We start from the raw sequence: 20,313 nt of genomic DNA on the forward strand, positions 1-20,313 counted from the left end.
CTTATTCATCTGAAATGGAAACTTTGTGTTTTTACAATCATCAAGGTTTGTGAGATATGTTTCAAATAATTACAGATAGTAATGATGTACAGCTAAGATAAGGTGTAATGATCCTTCACAAATTATATTTACTGTTAATCCCTTTTAAATGTTTACAGAACTGGAAGTAAACTTGCTCATTTTAAAATATTTAAAATTCTCTTTCTGCTATCCGTTTATGTGTCAACCTGACAAAGCTAAAGTCTCCAGTTATCAAACACTAAGCTAGGTGTTTTGCTTTGATGGAATTTTGTAGGTGTAACTTAAGGAAGACAGATTTTCCTGGGTGATCTGGCTGAGCTGAACAAAGCAGAAGAAAGGCCTTCAGAGCCCAGTCGAGGTTTCCCTAGAAGAAATTCCTCCTGTGGACAGTAGCTTCAGCTCCTGCCCTAGTATTTTTCATGGATCTTGAAAAAGTGGATCCCTTTTCCAGTGGATCTTGGAACCCTCAAAAACAGCCCACTGTATTGTTACCTCCCAACTTCTTCCTCTTGACGCAATCTCCTTTCCCCTTGTTTCCTCCAGGACTTTCCTGTCATCTCCCTATTTTATCAGAAGAGGGGATGGGAAGTTCTGGATGTCTGTTCCCCTTCCTTTCCACCTACCTTGCCTCTCTATTCTTGCCTGGATGATCTACATCCCTTACAGACACTCACTTTTTTCCATGGGAAGGGCTCCAATCAAGATGTGGGATTTCACATTTTTTAGTGGTTCTGAATTTTTCTGCATATCTTTGAAGGCTTTGAGGTATTTTGTTCCACCAGATGTGATCTGCATCCGGATTCTCTGCCAACTTACCAGCTTCTTTTCCTCCTGAGGACAGAGTAAGATTCAGTTATGTGATTCATCACTTCTGGAAATAATGGCTGGATGAATTCCCCCTTTGTACTAAGTAATGAAATAATCTCTAGGACACGGCTGATTTTTCAGGCTCAAGTCAAGTTTTGTTCTTTTCTTCTAGAAAAGTTCTGTGCTAAGGATTCTTATGGATCCTGGGGTAGAGGGAGTTGGGATTTCTCTACCTTTCCTGTGATATATGCAAGAAATGATCTAAGGTCATTCTTCCCCTTCAAACCATCCCTATGGTTACAGTCTAATATGGGTCATTAATTCCATGAAGGGCATAGCATGTGTTAAGTGTGAGATGCAGGAGGCCACATAATACTACCCAGTCCCCAAACTAAAATTCTTCCTGATAGGTAACAGATAGTCATGAGCAGTAGGAACATGAAGTTAAGGGGATAATTCTATAGACTGGGCCTATGTGCTGGCCTTCCACATGTTTTCTTTTAAGAAGCAATTTACTCAAGACCATTCCAGTCCTGCTCTGGCTTAGTCAATAAGATATGCTACATTCCTTGACAAGTAACCTGTTATACTCAGGTTCAGGGCTGAGAAATTCATGTCTGAAGACCACTCTGATAATGAGAGTTTACCTTGAAAAGGGACATTTGTGACCTTAACACAGACCAAAGATCCTAAGACTCAGGGAAACAAGAATAATTAAAAGCAAAGACTACTGACCATAAAATATACATAAACAAGTTCCAATTAGAACTGGTCAGCATGGGCCAAGATGACCAAGAGTTGCCTTTAAATCTTTAGCATCTCATTGTAATTGAAGATTTTTGTTCCCTCATGGGTTTAGCTTGGGTACCTATGGGTAAAATCATGTGCAGCAGGGACTTAGAAATCAGATGCAATTCTACTGTTGGTTAAATGTTCAGAGATGGTACCTGGGCAGGACTCTCTAGAAGCGTCCCTAACTAAGGAATATAGGAGTGTGATGTCACTCTCTCTCTGAAATGACCAGCTGTCTCCCTTGAGAGTGCTTTCCTCTTCCTTCTAATATACTTTGCTTTATTTCTCTTGCTTGAAATTTCTTTGGAAGAACATGAGCTAAGAGATACACATGACCCATGGTGCAACATTGCCTATTTATTCCCCACTCTCCCTTCTCCCCTTTGCCTTTTCTGGCTTTTGGTGAATTTCTCTAGTCCTTAAAATTTTTCTTGGTTTTGAGAAATGATTTAACTTCTCTGAGGTTCAGGATCTTAAAGAAGGATAAAATGGAGAAAAATGGATAACTTTGAAAACCAAGGGATAGTTTCTAAAACAAGCTTATAAAACAAGGAAAAAAATTTCTATCTCATCAGTATCCACAGAAAAGGGCCAAATCTGCTGAAGCATTAAATAAATGCTATTCCTTCCCAACTCTGATTTCTTTCTATTACAGAGTGTCATTATCCCTTATTGAATTCATTAAAGAAAACTGAAACATTGATTCCTCAAGAATTCTTTTCTTCTTCTTTAAATTTCTGCAGTATTTGTGATAATTTCACACATTAAGATAATGTCTTTTCTTCCAATCCAAGGTTTTCGATTTGGCCCCATCTAAAATTTCTGATACTCACCAAAGACAGGAAACTTGTAGTATCAAAGGGGTTTTCATTAATGAAACAGAAGATTGAGAAAACTACCGCTGTTGCAATAATGATGAGTCTTCTTCGGAAATTTTTCATGGCAGCCAGATTGGGAGCTTATGGAGCTATTTCTCAATCTGCAGTCCTTGAATGTATTCTCAGATATCTGCAGTGTGCACACTATTGAAAAAAGTTTTCATTTGATGGTAATATGAAAAATACTCTAATTACAAAGAAAACCTTTTTCTCTTTGTAATTATAACTTACAGTGGAAAGATATTATCATTAAATATAATTTCAAAAGCCATTGATTCTGAACCCGAGGTTCTTAGATACATATTCTTAAGAATCCTTAACAATTGTTCTCCTTCAAAAAGAGAACTATAGATTTCTAACATTTGAGGAAGAGAGGTGTATAGAAATGCATGTTTAGTGCTCTTAATCCCACAACCAGGGCTGCCCTTCTCTTGCATGTAGGTCCAATCCTTCATTTCCCACCCTCTGAACAACACTGTTTAATTAAATTTTGTATTCTTTGCCACCTAGATGTCTCCACCTTCATACTCCCTGACCTGATTTCTGCTGAAGGTAAGATGAAGGGCAGAAAGCTCGTTCCAATAGAAGCTTTCAGGTGCATTATGGGAAACTATTCTCATTCATATATTTGAATTAGACTGCATTTCTTGAGAAAGTAAGGAAGATGTGGTGAGGGAATGAGTGTGGAATTGATTTTTAATGGATGTTTATGGTAGAGGAATCATGGAAGAGACTATCGACTCCTTTGCCCTTTGACTCTCTGGAGTTAGGAAGACATTCTCTAGACTTTGCTCTTGTCTGTATCCTACATTAAGCATCATGGAATGTTCTAGAGTGAGACATCTGAAGCCTTTACTTCTCCTCCCCTCAAACTCTATTCCCTCCAGAGTGTCCACTAGTCCCTCTTTTCATCCTTAATTCTTAGGTTTGATACAGATTTTGATTAGGCTCATGATGAGCCAGGAGTTCTGTGAGGTGGTAGATGTGGTAGTTGTAGACCGTACTAATTAATTATCTTCTTTCTGATCTCTGTACAATCCTCGATGAAGTCAGAACATAACTAGCTCCAAGAAAATAGTGGGTCATTTTGTCCTCTCCAAACCCGAACCTTAAGTCAGCCTCTTGTTTTTCAATTGTGATATTCCCTACTGTCCCATGGTGTTTCCTGTCCTTTCTGTATTTGTCTGTCCTTTCTATATTTCTCTAGGGTTTGCTTTTCAGGGACTCTGGAATAATTTCAAGTTCTTTAAGGGCACCCTTCCCTTCAATGACCTGAAGTCTAGACCCTTTTTGGTTACGTATTCAACATTCCTGATCTTTTTCATGTCATTTTCTTCTGTCCTTCTAGATGACTCACTGAACAAAACATAGCATGGACACTTACTAAGGATCTAAGGTAGTGTATGAATGGGATTGAGTCAGTGGTCCAGGAGACAATCCCTCTTTCTAACGGAGTCTTCCAGTTCTCCAGAACTTCTGGAGAGATAATAAATAAAGAGATTAAAATGTTGGTGGCTTTCTTTTTTTGTTTCAAACACAATACATAAGCGTCCTCACCTTGGCTGGAGTTGCAGTTCCATCTGAGATTTCCTTGGGTACACTAGAACTGAGATCCACACCACTTGAGTGTTTAGAGCTTTCCCCAAAGATAGGAGAAAATGTAATACTGTGGGGGCTGGGATGGGCCCAGAATATGCACATTCTGAGGCAAGACAAAGTTGGCCACCACTTTCAGATGACAACCCCTGGCAACCATTATTCTCTCTGAATGGGGTCTGTTCATCAACCCCGCCTGGCATCAAGCACCACTCCTTGGTAAGGGGAGATGGTGAGAAAGGCCTTGATATGAGCTTCCTGGTTTCTAGTCCAGGGATGTGGACTGTATCTCAGTTATATATTTCTCCAAAATATAACTAGTTTTTTTTTTTTGCATTTTCCCCCTAATTGTAAATATGATACATGTTCAATGTAAACTATTAAATCAATTACAAATAAAAAAAAGTAAAAATGACCCCAAATCCCAATGGTCAGAGATCTCTCGTTAATATCTGGTTGAATATCTTGGATCACAGTGAGAAAAGTGGATTGAAATCTGACTTTATGGTAACAGAGATGAAGTCACTGAGGAACTCTCTAAGCATCATTTGAGCGATTACCAAGTGTGGCTTCTCTCAGAATGTTCAGAGAAGGGGTAAGTCTCCACAAATTGACCACTTTTACCTTTTTAAGAAAATTTCCAATTCCCTTGTATTCCAGACAGGCTGTCATTTCCTCCTAAAATTCTCCATTGTGTCTCTTTATCTTGTCATCTTCTATGTCATCCTTCATAATTAATGTTCTATTTGTTTTTCCTCACCCTTTACTCTCCTCCCACCATTCCTGCTCTGGATAATATATACTTTGTTGCTACCTGAGGAAAAAAATGGCAATATAACATCACTTTTATAAGTCTGGGATTGCAGGGTCCACTTTGAACCCTACCACCACCAAAAACAAACAAAAAAACACAAACCTAAATCTGCAATAAAAATCATCTTTGAATTGGGGACAAAATTGCTTTGGTAACATCATTTGCTCAGAATATTAGGGTACTTTCTCTCCTTTCCCTCTTCCTTTTCCTTGTTTTCTCCTCCCTTCTTCATCTTCCCCTTCTTGATCCTTGTTATTCCCTCAATACACTTATACTTCTTCTCCCTGTAACTGAAGACCATGCCTAAAAAGAATGATGTAGAGAGGGATGAGCACAGACTTGGCCCCAGGAAGCTGCCTTTGAGGGACTTGGTGCTCAGGCACAAGACTACTCAGTGAGCAGGGTGGCTTTGGTCTGGGGGCCAAGGATCATGGTGCCAGTTCCTGGGGGAGTACTGCAGAGGCCTCCTCTTCTATGGTGATGGTTACCTCTGTATCTCTCACCTTTTCCACTTCTATTGCAGAATTCAATGCAGTGGCAAGCTATTTAGAAGACAGCATGGATGAAGAGTTCCAGGTATTAGAACTCCTATTGATAAGTACCATCAGGAATTCAGAGACATGGAATAAAATTACCTACACTACCAAAAAAAATTTTAAATTATTTTTGTAGTTGTATATGGACAAAATGCCTTTATTTTATTTATTTTTATGTGGTGCTGAGGATTGAACCCAGTGCCTCATGCATGCTAGGCAAGTGCTCAGCCACTGAGCTACAGCCCCAGCCTCACTACCAAAAATTTTTATTGGAATATATTTCTTTGGTAAAAAGTGTGTGGAGGAACAGCTTCTGGAGGTTTCCTGTGTTTAAAATGGTGGTTTTCATACCATTTACAGCTCAACATCATTAGTCACCAGGGAAACGCAAATCAAAACTGAAGTGAGACACTACTTCATATCCATTAGGATGGCTATAATGAAGCAGATGGATAATAACATTTTGGTGGAGATGTGGAGAAATTGGAAAACTTCTACATTTATGGTGAGAATGTAAAATGAAACAGCACCATGGAAAACAATTGAATTGTTCTTGAAAAAGTTAAAGATAGGGTTACTATATGAGCCAGCTATTTTACTCCTGGTGTATACCCAATTGAAAGAATATGTCTATCCACAAATTTGTACATAAATGCTCAAGTAGCATTATCTGAAATGGTCAAAAAAATGGAAACAACTCAAATATCTATCAATTGTTAAGTGGATAAACAAAATGTGGTATTCTATACAGTAGAATATTATGTAGAAATTCAGGGAATGATGTGTTGAGTTATGTTGCAACACGGATGGACCTTGAAATCATGTTAAGTAAAAAAGCCAGAAACACAAGGCTCTATATTGTGATTCCATTTATATAAAATGTCCTGAACAGGCCATCCATAAAGACAAAAAATAGATTGATGGTTGAGAGAGGTTTGATAGAGGGGAAAATGGGAAGTGTTTGATATTTGCCACAGGGTTTCTTTGGGTGATTAGAATGTTCTGGAATTAGATACTGGTGATAGTAGCACAATTTTGCAGATAAACTAAAAGTGCTAAATTTTACACTAAAAGGATGATTTTTTGTGATGTGAAAATATCTCATTTAAAAAAACTAAGGGAGAGGGTGCTGGGGTTGTAGTTTAGTGGAAGAGCGCTTGCCTAGCACATGTGAGGCACTGGGTTCTATCCTTAGCACCACACAAAAATAGATAAATAGAAGTATTGTGTCCATATACAACTAAAGAAATTTTAAAAAGAAACAAAACAAAACAGAAAACTAAGGGAGAGCCAGGTATGGTGGTGCATGCTTGTAGTCTCAGCTACATGTGAGCCTGAGGCAGGAGGAGGACTGAAAGTTTGACTTGGCGATTTAACGAAACCTTGTCTCAAAAAACAAACAAAAAAAAAAAAAAAAGGAAAGAAAGAAAGAAAGAAAGAGAGAGAGAGAGAGAGAGAGAGAGAGAGAGACAGACAGACTGTGGGAAAAAAAGAAATAAAATTATCTGATTCTCCTGGAACCACTATTTCTTCTACACAGTTGCTGGGAGCCATTAGCCAAGTAGGTATGACAATTTCCTTGCCAGCGTACCCCATGTTGCTTAGTGGAAGGACTCGTGGAAATAGGACATTTTGCAGTGACATTGCAGTTAGGTGACCTTGCTCAAGGACCAGGGCGGATCCGGGATTAGGGTGTTCCCGGTTTAGGATAATCGGGTTTAGGGCGTTCCAGGTTTAAGATTATTCCTGCTGGGAATAGGGCATATCCTGCTGCCTGAGTTCCCCTTGAGTTCTCATGGGATTCAGACAGTATTTTTTGGGAGACAGAAGCCCAGTGGAGGTGGATTTGGGCAGAGAACGTGGATTTCCCCAGAACGTGATTGTAGACGGCGGGTATGAGTTCGGGAATAAAGAGTTGCTGTTTGAATCTACAAGCTGTGTGGTGGCTCGTGATTGTGTGCCCAGCCAGACTGCAGCACACAGTGACCCTAGTACTTCTCCTAGAGTAGATATTTGTCCAAGGTGATTCTATGTCAGTTTACCGTGAGATAAGTCATGTTGAATGTTTCCCTTAAGAAGCTCCTTTTTCCACATATATGTTGGTATTTCAGCATTATAAATAAAATAACATTATAAACCATCTCTGTTCCAAATATCACAGACAGGATAACATGAATTTAATAGCTTTACATTGCTGTGATAAAATACCTGAGATAAACAACTTTAAAAAAAGATGACAACATTCCTTCAGTGGAGGTTGACTAGTCCTGGGGTTAGGAAGAAGGGTTGGAGGAGCATCTTCTACAAGTTAGTCCTCAATTGTCCTGCTTTGCTCCTCATAGGCACAGGATTTATGCACTGTCCTGCTTTTACCTTTGAAGACCCCAGAGTTCTAAGTTGTTTCAGATGTAGGGACAGGTTATCTGTCCCAAAGCAGAGCAGGCAAGAAGCAGGAGCTCAATTCCAACAGCTCCCATTTTTTCCCTCTCAGCCTGGCTGACTCCTATCCAGAAAAAGCCATCTGTCTAGTTCAAAAGAGCTCACACCATGCCTTCTGGGATTTCTCATTATTTTCTCTGTGTCCTGGTGCTCCCCACAGGAGTTGATCTTGGGAAAGAAAGGTCAGCATCTTTGAAGGGAATATTGGGTATAGTTTTGTTTCTATGTTGTAGGTATGACATGACCCAAAATATATGGGACAGCTTCCTATGTCCTATGTCCTATGTCCTGTGGCCTAGGAGAGTTTATATAAGTGAGACAGATGGCCAACAGGTATCTATTTATTCCTACCTTGAGCTTGGCTTCGTTCTGGCTGATGGGGAAAAAGAGTAAATCAATACAAGGAATTTGCCTTGGAGACAAACAACAGGTAAACAATAAAAGTAATGTGACAGCTTGATCAGAAGAGTGCTTAGCTAGGGTGAAGGGGAGGGTTTTACAGACGGGATATTGGAGATATGGAGAGGAGATATGTGGAAAGAGACTTTCAGGCAGAGATATCTGAAAGTTCAGTAGTCCTGAGGAAGGAATAAGTTTGGTGTACTTATAGGCAGTATCTCACAATGGTCTGCAGGTAAAGACTTGGTCCCCAGGTTGCAGTATTGGGAGGTACCATGGACCTTTAAGAGTGGGGCCTAAGGATAAGTCCTTAGGTCATTGGGGGTCTGTCTCAAAAGGTACTATGGGGTCCCAGTCTCTTTCTCTCCTGTCTTTCTCTGTTTTCTGGTTTGAGGTATGAGCACTCATTCCAACATGCACTCCTGCCATGATGTGCTATATTTAGCAGAGGCCCAAACTAATGAAGCCACCCAATTTTGGACCTGAAACTCCAGAAACCTGACGAAATAAACCTCTTTCTTTATAAGTAGACTGCATTAGGTATTTAATTACAGTCATGCATTTTTACAGGTGGGTCTTTGCCGCAGTCTGGCTGTAGCAAAATAACCAGGGAGTGACGAGCAACTTGTGTAGATTGATACAGCAGGAGTGGGAGCCGTTTATTGTAGGACAGGAGTGGTATATATACATTCCACACAGCTTATCTTAATTAATATAAAATAGATACAGCAGTCAACCAATAAGGAATCACCACACTTAATGGCTCGCTGGCGTTACTTCACAAATCACTCCCTCTGGCAAAATGCCAGGCGCCATCCAGACTTGTTTACAGACTCTAATATTTGCCAGGCGCCATCCTGACTTGTTTACAGACTTTAACATTAACCACTCCCTCTGGCAAAATGCCAGGCGCCATCCTGACTTGTTTACAGACTCTAACAGGTCTTAAAATTAAAATGTTAACTATAAAGGAAACAACAAATTATTTATTTGGAATTTTATTGAGATCGAATTGAACTTATACATATTTATTACTATATATGATTATACACAAAGAAAATCCTAAAGAATCTTAAACTACTAATAGTTTTGAATACTAAGTGTTTGCCTTTGCTATTAGTGTCTTGCTAGCATTAACAATGTCTTATTCACCTTAGAATCTTTATTGCCTTGAATAGGTCAAACAGAAAGAATTCACAAAATTAATACCTCTGAATGAATATATGAAAAAATGAATGAAGGAATGGTCTCAGTTCCTAAACTATAAATGCAAAATAGGTAGTTTCATTCCCAAATCTAATGAATTGTGTACTTTTGTCAAGAAAGTATACGGAGTGCTGAGTGTAATGCATGCCTGCAATCCCAATGCTTGGGAGGCTGAGGCAGGAGGATCATGAGTTCAAAGCCAGCCTCAGCAATTTAGTGAGACCTTGTCACAAAATAAAAAAAGGGCTGAGGAGGGCTGGGGATGTGGCTCAGTGGTTAAGTATCCCTTACCCACCCAGTTACATGCCCCCCCAGAAAAGAAAGTATATCTACCAGTTCAGTAATTTGTGTTTTTTTGGCATATGAAAAGCACCAATAAATATTATGTGCCTTTGTCCTAGGGGAATGTAGACGTGAAAATATACAAAGATTAGCATCTACTTCTAAGGACTTCATGGGCAGCCAAAAGCTCATTCTTGGACTCACAGTAAGGCCCAATGTTTGACATTTTGGAGGACTGGATCTTGCATGAAGTCAGATTTCAGTTCTATGTTCATGTTACATCAGGCCATTGCCAATACTCAAAGTAGTACTTATCTCAGGGTGAAATTTTAGAATAAGAGATCTGTGTGGAATCAAAATTGGGCAAATTGTTGGTGAATACGTCCATCTCTCTGGCTCTTTGGGGCCAGGAAGAACCAGTCTTCTTTCTACCTCTTATAAATCTGTGTCATCTATATTAAGTAGCCTGAAATAACTATGAATGTGATGTTCCTAATGAATTTAAAACCTTTAATTCCTTGACATAGATCCATTCCCAAATCTGATCCTTTCAGAATCCACACTGGCCATTTTATTTCTACTTTGTCAGACATGAATCCAGATATGAATCCCTACAATACATAAATTAGATTGCTGGGGTGCTGTCACTAGCAGTCGCACACATCTTACTTCCTCCACAAAGTCTTTGTCATGATATACCTCCTGATTGAGCTGGCCTTTCACCAATGGTCCTAGCAGGACATAGCGGTTACAGATATGTCCTTTCCCTATAGGAAGGTAACCCAATTCTACCTGCCCATGTTCCAAGCGACATACCCCCCATATACCAATCCCTGTAATGACTTCTATCTGGATCACCTTGTAAGACTGTTTAAAAACCACAGTAAAGGTCTGGCCTGTGAAGACATGTTGAGTCTTGAAGTACTTGAGGTCCAGAGAGTAGGCATATTCTGGGAGAAAAAAGTCTCGGAAGAACATGTCAGTGTAGATACGGGCAGGAGGATTGTTGGGCTTACCAATCTTCTTTTTCTCTTCTTTCTCTTTGTAACAAGTATCCTCAGAAATAAAACCATTGTCCCAAGAGTGGAAGAGTTTGGGAGTAAGGCTAATTGGAGCTGTCTGGCCCAAGAGGAAACCAAAATTTGACAGAAGCAAGTGAGTGGGAGTGTCCTTGAGGAAGAGGAGGAAGAAAGAGGCCAGGTGGGAGAGGTCACTGGAGTGGAAAACTTTCCCAGAGAATGTCAGGCTGGAGAATTCCAGGACCACCCAAGGGTATTTTTTCCAGGCTGATAATGCCCGAGAGATGGAAGAAACAAAATTAGGGGTGCAAAAAATATTATCATCCATCAACAGGAAGTAATCAGAGAGGTTGCTTGCAAAGTTCATGAGCAGGGCATAATCCACTTTCTGCCTGAAATAAAGTTCTTCACAGGGTGAGAATTGGTTTATGTTCCTCAATGAGGAGTCATCCAGAAGCCCGTGGACCACAAGCAGCTTCTTGGCCTTAATGTGTAGTGCAAAGAGGCCTGAAATATTGGCTACTGTTTGGCTGAGCCACTCAGGGTCAGGGTCTGACAGGTGCACCAGCACCATCATAGACTTCAGCTCAGCTTCTGAGGAAACTTGGAACAGGGACTGCAGGGTGTCCAAGAGGTAGCTCCCTTGGGGGCGTTGCATTGAGGAAATGCCCACTGTCAGCAGCTCTGAGAGAGACAGGGAGACCTTTGGCACTTCAGGATGGTGGAGAGTTCCTAGGACTCTCCTAAGACCCTCCCCTTCATGCCAATCCCTGCAACAATTTCACATTTTTCACCCCCTGGGAGTGTATGGTCCAGGTGAGAGTTACTAAGGGATCAGAAATTGTGAAGTGATTTCTTTTGTCCAGTACTTTGAAAGGATGTCGGGGAACCTTTGTGAAGGACAAGGCTATTTCTGATGCAGGAGGTCACCATGTAGCAAAGACAAATATGCTTAGCAAGACTTTGACCTTCAGAATGATCTCAGTCATCATGGGTCACTCAGACCTAGATTAGAAAATCTCCATGGACCCCTGCAAGCCTCAGGGTCTGGCAGTAAAATGTATTGGGACACAGAGCCCACACGCCCCCTTTTCCCCTCTACCTGGATCTCTCTCCCAGGGCTCCCCTGGGCTCCTCTCTCATCCTGGCTTTCCTCCCTGGGGGCCTGCCATGACTGAGCTTCACATGGGGTGGCTCCATCACAGGGTCACTATGGTCTTCTCATCCTGTGGGGCATTCAAGAGGTAAACAGGAGAGAGGAAAATGCACCCAGGATTGCGACCTGCTTGGAATTCCCTATCCCAGCCCTGGCTCACAGTGCCCTCCTGTGCTTGCCAGCCACCAGCTCACTCCGCTTTGCCCTCCTCCCCTTTTCTAGTTAAAATACCTTGTCTGACCTTTGCCCAGTCTGCCTGCTCCCTGCAGCCCCCATACTCACTCTTTTCCTGGGGAAGGGCTCCAGCCAGGAGTGTGTAGTTGGCACACTGGAGTAGAGGGGAGTTTTTCTGCATCTCCCTGAAGACTTCCAGGTGGTTACTGATTTCAGAGTTGATTTGTTCCTGAACTGTCTGCTGAAGGATTTCTGTCTTTTCCATCTGAGGACAAGATAGATATGTATCAGCCATGAGGTTTATCCCCAGACCCTCTGGAGACAACTGAGGGGCACATCCCCCTTGAGGGCAGGCTGAATGAGCCCCAGGACCCAGTCACCAGGGAGAATGAATGTCAGGGCTCAGCTACCCTCTCTCTCCACCTGGTCACACCTCAAGGTGCTTCCCAGCAGAAGCCATGGCCCTGAGTGGGGCATGTGTGGCCAGGTTTGTGTGGAATGTGTCTGGGAAGTTCCTAGGCCCATGCAGAGTAGACTTGCCTCTGGCCACACCCTTTCTTTATCATCAGCAGGCTGGTCAGTGTCATCTGCCTCTCCTGAGGCCTGGGCTGGGTTCTGAGGGAGACGCTGAAGACAAGGCCTGGTCCTGTGCTCAGGGAACTCACAGCCACAGGTCAGTCTGAAGTTTTTTTCTCTCGCTCAGCCTAACCACACCCAGTTCTGCACCCCTTCCCCAGGCCACCCTGTGCTTCTATCTGGCTGGTCTGAGGCAGCCCAGACAAAATGTGGATTCCAAAGCCTCAGTGCGCCCCCATGTGTGATTTGGTCTTCTCACTCGCAGGTGTTTACAGTGGAGAAGTTACTTCAAGTCCCTTCATGTGAGAAATGGGATGAATTACATGTCCCCTGTCAGGTCCTGGTGAGGATGGTGGCAGCAGCCCTGTGGTTGTCATTGCCTGAGGTCCAGCCTATAAGCACAGTCCTCTAGAGGTATCTGTGCACCACCCTCTTCACCCCTAGAATGCCTCCTCCTCTCCATATCCCTATTCAGGTCCTATCCATATCTCAATGACCAGTGGAAAATGGATATTTTAAAATTATGAATTGAAAAAAGTGTGATTCAAGCTGACATGTTTCATATTTAGTGATTTTCAATGGTGTAGAAAACCCTTATGGAATTTCTGAAGGGAAGCTCTTGAAATCCTGGAGTTTCAGACAACTCCCATCCTTATCCCTCTCCTAAGGTATCTCTTTGGTAGCAAATTAGCCATCGAATCTCTCCACTTCTCTGTATCTAATCTTACTTATTTTTTTCCTGGAAATTTCTCCATTTTTTTTTTGTCTGTTCTTTTGCACTGTCATTACTGAGTTATAACAAATTACTTTTTCTCCTGCTTCTTGATGGGCAGTTGACAGAAAATAAATTCCCTTTTATTTAGGAAAGTTCAATTAAAAAATTTAAGTTCAATTGAAAAATTTACTCTAAAAAATTCACCTCTTTTTTTCTGAGAGAATTTGTAGAGATTTTAGAGTGTTCCACATAGACAGAGAGCTCAGTATTGACTATATTTATTTTCTCATTTAATACTTGAAAATTGGCTCCATTATCAGGTTCTAGTACTCACCCCAAAATGCTTATATTCACTCTGGTAGATTTTCTCATAGAGCAAGATATTCACGAGGGCCAGCAACATGATTACTATGATCCATTTCCAGTACATGTTAGTGTTGGATGTAGCTCTGAAGAGAAATATGCAGAGAAATATGCATCTTAAGTACCTTCTCTTCAGAGAAGCTCAAGGATGCTCTTTCTCCTTCCACTTCTATTTCTCTGTGTGTGTGTGTGTGTGTGTGTGTGTTGTGTTAGAGATTGAACCCCAGTAGGCACGTGCTTCACCATTGAGCTACATCCCCAACCGTTTTTATTTTTATTTTTGAATTTTGAGGCAGGGTCTAAGTTGCTGAGGTTTGCCTAGAATTTGTGATCCTATTTCCTTTGAGTAGCTGGGATTATAGGCATGCGCCACTACGCCCTGCTTCCATTTCTATTTCAAGAAATCACTGTCTTATTCTTTCCTGAGCTTCCCCCTTATACTGACACCCCTCACCCCAACTTTTTGCCATCTTAAAATGAGAAAGACCAAGCAGGGGGCTTGATTTTATTCACTTTCTACATTCTGTACCTTCTGCATGGATGACCAGATATATTGCCATTTTTTAGTGTCTATGACAGGGAGTTAACTAAAGCTGTCTTCATTCATCCAGTTAAGCTGAGGATACTTCTTAGGAAAGGTGAGGAAAAAAAAAAAAGATAGGGCATGCTGTAGAAGAGAAAACCTTTTTGGAGCTGGTATCCAACCAGAAAGGCTGTTGTACCAAACAAAGGAAACCAAAGAAGAAGGAAAAGTGCTGAGATACTCTGCAGTATTCCCAAATCTTCCACTCAAACTAGAGCTGCCTTTGGGGTTTTCTAGATTCTCCTTATTTCTCATCCATCATGCTGCCTGATTTCTCAAGCCTCAACTCAATATCTCCTTCCAAGCTCATGTTTGGTTGGGATGGTAGGATGTTTATAGTCAAGTAAATATAGTAGAATACAAGTCCTTCATGGCAAGAACCATATTCTCCCAGAATGACTGAGGTAGGAAGAAAATGGAAAGTAACCAGAAGTTTCTAGCCATATGAGAACCCTTACCATCACAGGAGCAGTAAGTCCTTTGGAGTGGTGGTGTCTATCTGATGACTCTCAGATCACACATACTCAAAAGGAATTAGAAGTTCCTCAGAGAGCAGGGATTTCTCTGAAACTGAAAAAGAAAATAGGCAAGGTTGAGGCCACCCAATGGCTGCAATAAGATAGCCAAACAAGATCATCCTCCCCAAGAGACACCCCGTGGCAACCATTGTTCTCTCTGAATGGGGAACAGGCAGCTCCCAATCCGCGCCATCACAGTAAGACCTGTTTGCAAGTGCAGGTTACCTTTGGGTGGTGACAAATTGTTGAAACCAGTTTTCTAGTAGTGGCAGAGACAGGAAGTCTCTCCAAAGATTCCATTTGCTCCCCTACATTTCCTGGCCCTCTTGCAGTTACCAAAATAGAAATCCTGTATTCAACTTTTAAATTCTGAACAATAAATATGATAATTATAGATAAACTTTACTTGATGATGGTATTGTTTTGTTAAGAGCTCATGTTTAAAAGTACAGCCTTATGCCATAGGTCATGGCTTATCTAAGACTAAGAAATAAGCTTCCTCTTCCTCTCTCTTTTCTCCTTTTACTTTCCTGCTTCTTCCTCCATTCTTTTCTGTGGAGAATGGTGACTTGGATCATGGTCTTTGATTGCCTGTGGGCTGTGGCTGTGCTGCTCTGGGACCCTTCGTGCAAAGGTGCAGGACAAGATTTGCCCAGTTGCTATGGTGATGCTCAGCCTGAGGAAGTTCTGTGCAAGGCATGGAATTGTATCAGTCTTGACCTTGAGTTCAGACACAGTGGCCAGGGATAGAGAATTAGGAGGGTAACTAGATAATTATAATTGCTTGCAAAAGTTTCGACCTTCAAGCATGCCTGCTTTGAAGAAACTTTTCCACAGAAAGCCTTTTGATGATAAAACCTATATAATAAATGTGCTGAGCTAGCTCTGGGTCATTGTTCCTCCATCAGAGGACCATGTCACACCTGGTCCCAGCTTTCTCTCTGTAAGTGTTTGTCCTTAATCCCCTAGCACCCCTTGCTGGTTTCTAAGGTTCAGCTGTGCAGATGGGGGCACTTTTCCTTCTCAGTTAAAAAACAAAACAAAACATTTCCTTATCCTCTTCCTTCTTTTAACCAAAAAAATTTTTTTGGGGGTGGGGGCAGGTACTGAGGATTGAACTCAGGGGTGCTTGACCACTGAGCCACATCCCAGCCCTATTTTGTATTTTATTTAGAGACAGGGTCTCACTGAGTTGCTAAGCACCTCGCCATTGTTGAGACTGGCTTTGAACTTGTGATCCTCCTGCCTCAGCCTCCCGAGCTGCTGGGATTACAGGCGTGTGACCCCGCGCCTAGCCCAAAATACTTAAAAAAAAATTTTTTTTAGTTGTAGATGTACAAAAGCATATTTTTATAATAAGCATTTTAAATTTTTTTCATTTATATTTAACAGTGGATTGCATTACAATTCTTATTACATATATAGAGTTCAATTTTTCATATCTCTGGTTGTATACATAGTATACTCACACCAATTTGTGTCTTCATACATGTACTTTGGATAATAATGATCATCACATTCAACTGTCATTAATTACCCCATGCCCCCTTCCTTTCCCTCCCATCCCTCTGCCCTATCTAGAGTTCGTCTATTGCTCCCATGCCCCCCTCCCTATCCCACTATGAATCAGCTTCCTTATATCAAAGAAAACACTCGGCATTTATTTTTTTGGCTAACTTCACTTAACATTATCTTCTCTAACTCCATCAATTTACCTGCAAATGCCATGATTTTATTCTTTTATTGCTGAGTAATATTCCATTGTGTATATATGCCACATTTTTTTATCCATTCATCTACTGAAGGGCATCTAGGTTGGTTCCACAATTTAGCTATTGTGAATTGTGCTGCTATAAACATAGATGTGGCTGTGTCCTTGTAGTATGCTGTTTTTAAGTCCTTTTTTTTTTTTAGAGAGAGAATTTATTAATATTTATTTATTTTTTTAGTTTTCGGCAGACACAACATCTTTGTATGTGGTGCTGAGGATCAAACCCGGGCCGCATGAAAGCCAAGCAAGCGAGCTACCGCTTGAGCCACATCCCCAGCCCCTGTTTTTAAGTCCTTTGGGTATAAACTGAGGAGTGGGATCTCTGGATCAAATGGTGGTTCCATTCCCAGTTTTCCAAGGAATCTCCTTACTGCTTTCCAGATTGGCTGCATCAATTTGCAGTCCCACCAGCAATGTATGAGTGTGCCTTTCCCCCTACATCCTTGCCAACACTTATTGTGGTTTGCGAGAGCTGCCATTCTGACTGGAGTGAGATGAAATCTTACAGTTGATTTGCATTTCTCTAATTGTTAGAGATATTGAACATTTTGTCATATATTTGTTGATTGATTGCATATCCTCTTCTGAGAAGTGTCTGTTCAGTTCCTTGGCCCATTTATTGATTAGGTTGTTTTTTTGGTGTTAAGGTTTTTGAGTGCTTTGTATATCCTAGAGATTAGTGCTCCAACTGATGTGCTTGTAGTAAAGATTTGCTCCCATTGTATAGGCTCTATATTCACCCCACTGATTATTTCTTTTGCTGAGAAGAAGCTTTTTAGTTTGAATCCATCCCCTTTATTGATTCTTGATTTTAACTCTTATGCTATAGGAGTCTTATTAAGGAAGTTGGGGCCTAATCTGACATGATGGAGATTTGGACCTACTTTTTCTTCCATTAGGCGTAAGGTCTCTGGTTTTATTCCTAGGTCCTTGATCCACTTTGAGTTGAGTTTTGTGCATGGAGATAGATCGAGATTTAATTTAATTTTGTTACATGTAGATTTCCTGTTTTCCCAGCACCACTTGTTGAAGAGGCTATTTTTTTTTCTTCAATATGTTTTTGGCACCTTTGTCTAATATGAGATAACTGTAATTATGTAGGTTTATCTCTGTGTCCTCAATTCTGTACCATTGGTCTACAGGTCTATTTTGGTGCCAATACCATGCTATTTTTGTTACTATTGCTGTGTAGTATAGTTTAACTTCTGGAATAGTAATGCCACCAGCTTCACTCTTCTTGCTAAGAATTGCTTTGGTTATTCTGGGTCTCTTATTTTTCCAACTGAATTTCATGATTGCTTTTTCTATTTCTATGAGGAATGTCATTGGGCTTTTTATTGGGATTGCATTGAATCTGTAGAGTGCTTTTGGTAGTATGATCATTTTGACAATATTAATTCTTCCTATCCAAGAACAAGGTAGATCTTTCCATCTTCTAAGGTATTCTTTAACTTCTTTCTTTAGCATTCCGTAGTTTTTTATTGTATAGGTCGTTCACCTCTTTGTTGATTATCAAGTATTTTGTATTTTTTTTGAAGCTATTATAAATGGGGTGGTTTTCCTAGTTTCTCTTTCTGAGGATTTGTCACTGATATACAGAAATGCCTTTGATTTATGGGTGTTGATTTTATATCCTGCTACATTGCTGAATTCATTTATTAGTTCTAGAAGATTTCTGGTGGAATTTTTTGGGTCTTGAGGCATAGAATCATATCATCAGCAAATAGTGATAATTTGAGTTCTTTTTAATTTTTTGGTTGTAGTTGGACACAACACCTTTATTTCACTTGTTTATTTTTTATGTGGTGCTGAGGATCGAACTCAGGGTCTCGCATGTGCAAGGCGAGTGCTCTACCGCTGAGCCACAATACCAGCCCCTTGAGTTCTTCTTTTCCTATCCATACCCCTTTAATTTCTTTTGTCTGTCTAATTGCTCTGGCTAGAGTTTCAAGAACTATGTTAAATAGAAGTGGTGAAAGAGGGCGTTCCTGTCTTGTTCCAGTTTTTAGAGGGAATGTTTTCAAGTTTTTTCCATTTAGAATGATATTGGCCTGGGGCTTAGAATAGATAGCTTTTACAATGTTGAGATATGTTCCTGATATTCCTAGTTTTTCTAGTGTTTTGAACATGATGGGGGTGCTGTATTTTGTCAAATGCTTTCTTTGCATCTATTGAGATAATCATATGATTTTTATCTTTGAGTCTATTGATGTGATGAATTATATTTATTGATTTCCCATTCTTATTACTGTAAAATGAATGAACAAATCAATGAATAAAATGAATAAAAAGCAGCCTACAAATAGAAAAGACCAGCTTTAGGTCAAATAGATTGAAAGTTAAAAATAAAGAAGGGCATTATATTGTAAGGGTAAAAGAAATTGAAGTTAAAGCATAAAAGTTAAAGGGTAAAAGACCGGGCGTTGTAAAGTTTCTAAGCTGCAAGGTCTGAGTTAAAATGTAAAGGATCAGGTATTGTTAGGTTTCTATGCTACCTGCAAAACCTGAAATTTCTGTAGCTGTTAAGACAATGCTTGGAACTGCCCAGTAAATATTTCCCCTGACTACTTGGTTGTTTAATAACTGAAGGGCTCTGTGTAACTGGTCACGTAGTCATTTAGGCCCTAAAACCAATCAGTTTGAATGTAACCCCCTCCTTAGGAATGACCTATCACTCCAGCCTGACCTGTTCCCTCCAATGAATGAACTAATCATGTTTAGGAGTTGTTGTTCAATTTTCCCGCGCCTCATGATGATTTGTTCTGATGTATACAAAGCCCTCCGCCCTCCCCAAAAAGTGTACTTAAGCAGTGCTCAGCCCCTGCTCGGGGCTCTGGGCTGCTTTCCCTTCTTGAGTGGGCACGGAGCCCCAGCATGCTGGTTCAATAAATCCCCTTCTGCCAATTGCATGAGTGGTCACTTGGTGGTCTCTTTCTCCGACGTTTCGCGGGACCCTTACAATATATTAATACAAATTTCAATGTAGTGGGAAAATATAATAATTACAAACTTGTAAGCACCCAATGTCAGATCATCAAAATATATAAAGAAAAAATGAAAGAACTGGAGGGAGAAATAAGCAGTTCTACAATTATATTCAGAGACTTAAATAACCCATTTTCTTTTCTTTCTTTCTTTCTTTTTTTTTTTTTTGTGCTGCTGGGATTGAACCCAGGGCCTTGTGCATGCAAGGCAGGTATTCTACCAACTGAGCTATATCCCCAGCCCCAATAACCCACATTCAATAATGAATAGAGTAATTGAATCATGAAGAAAGAGAAAATAAGAACAGACTGATAATTAGTAAGGAGATTGAATCAATGATTAAAAAAAATTCTTGACAAAGAAAATCCTTCAGTCTGATGCTTCACTGGTGAATTCCACTGAACATTTAAAAAACTAACAATCCTTTTCAAACTCTTCCAAAAAATGTGAGAGGTAGGAACTCTTCCTAACTCATCATGTGAGGCTGCTAATACCCTGATACCAAAGCCAGCAAGACACCACACGAAAACTACAGACCAATATTCTTTATGAACACTGTTGCATAGACCCTTAATGAAACACTAGCAAGCAGAATTAAGCAGCATCTTAAGAAGTATACATGGGCTGTGTGTGGTGACGCACACCTATAATCCCAGCAACTCAGGAGGCTGAGGCAGGAGGAT

The 20,313-nt window shown here is 40.5% G+C and overlaps 1 protein-coding gene across 1 annotated transcript; it reads right to left on the minus strand.

The window, feature by feature from the left end:
* Positions 1 to 9,396: 9,396 nt before the first annotated feature.
* On the minus strand, positions 9,397 to 12,940 carry LOC125618534 (alpha-1,3-mannosyl-glycoprotein 4-beta-N-acetylglucosaminyltransferase-like protein MGAT4E). The gene is made up of 2 exons (XM_048809713.1): positions 12,228 to 12,940; positions 9,397 to 11,473 (listed from the first exon to the last, which is right to left on the minus strand). The coding sequence occupies exons 1-2, from the start codon at positions 12,412 to 12,414 to the stop codon at positions 10,356 to 10,358; spliced, it is 1,305 nt and encodes a 434-aa protein (XP_048665670.1). The 5' UTR covers positions 12,415 to 12,940; the 3' UTR covers positions 9,397 to 10,355.
* Positions 12,941 to 20,313: the final 7,373 nt, after the last annotated feature.

Source organism: Marmota marmota, unplaced genomic scaffold (assembly GCF_001458135.2).
Source record: "Marmota marmota marmota unplaced genomic scaffold, marMar, whole genome shotgun sequence".
In the NCBI taxonomy this organism is placed as follows: Eukaryota; Metazoa; Chordata; class Mammalia; order Rodentia; family Sciuridae; genus Marmota; species Marmota marmota.

Coding starts and splice junctions, on each gene's coding strand:
- LOC125618534 (XM_048809713.1), bottom strand. CDS start 12,414: ATGGCTGATACATATCTATCTTGTCCTCAGATGGAAAAGACAGAAATC. Junction 11,474..12,227: donor AGCCCTTCCCCAGGAAAAGA/GTGAGTATGGGG, acceptor TGTCTCTCTCAG/AGCTGCTGACAGTGGGCATT.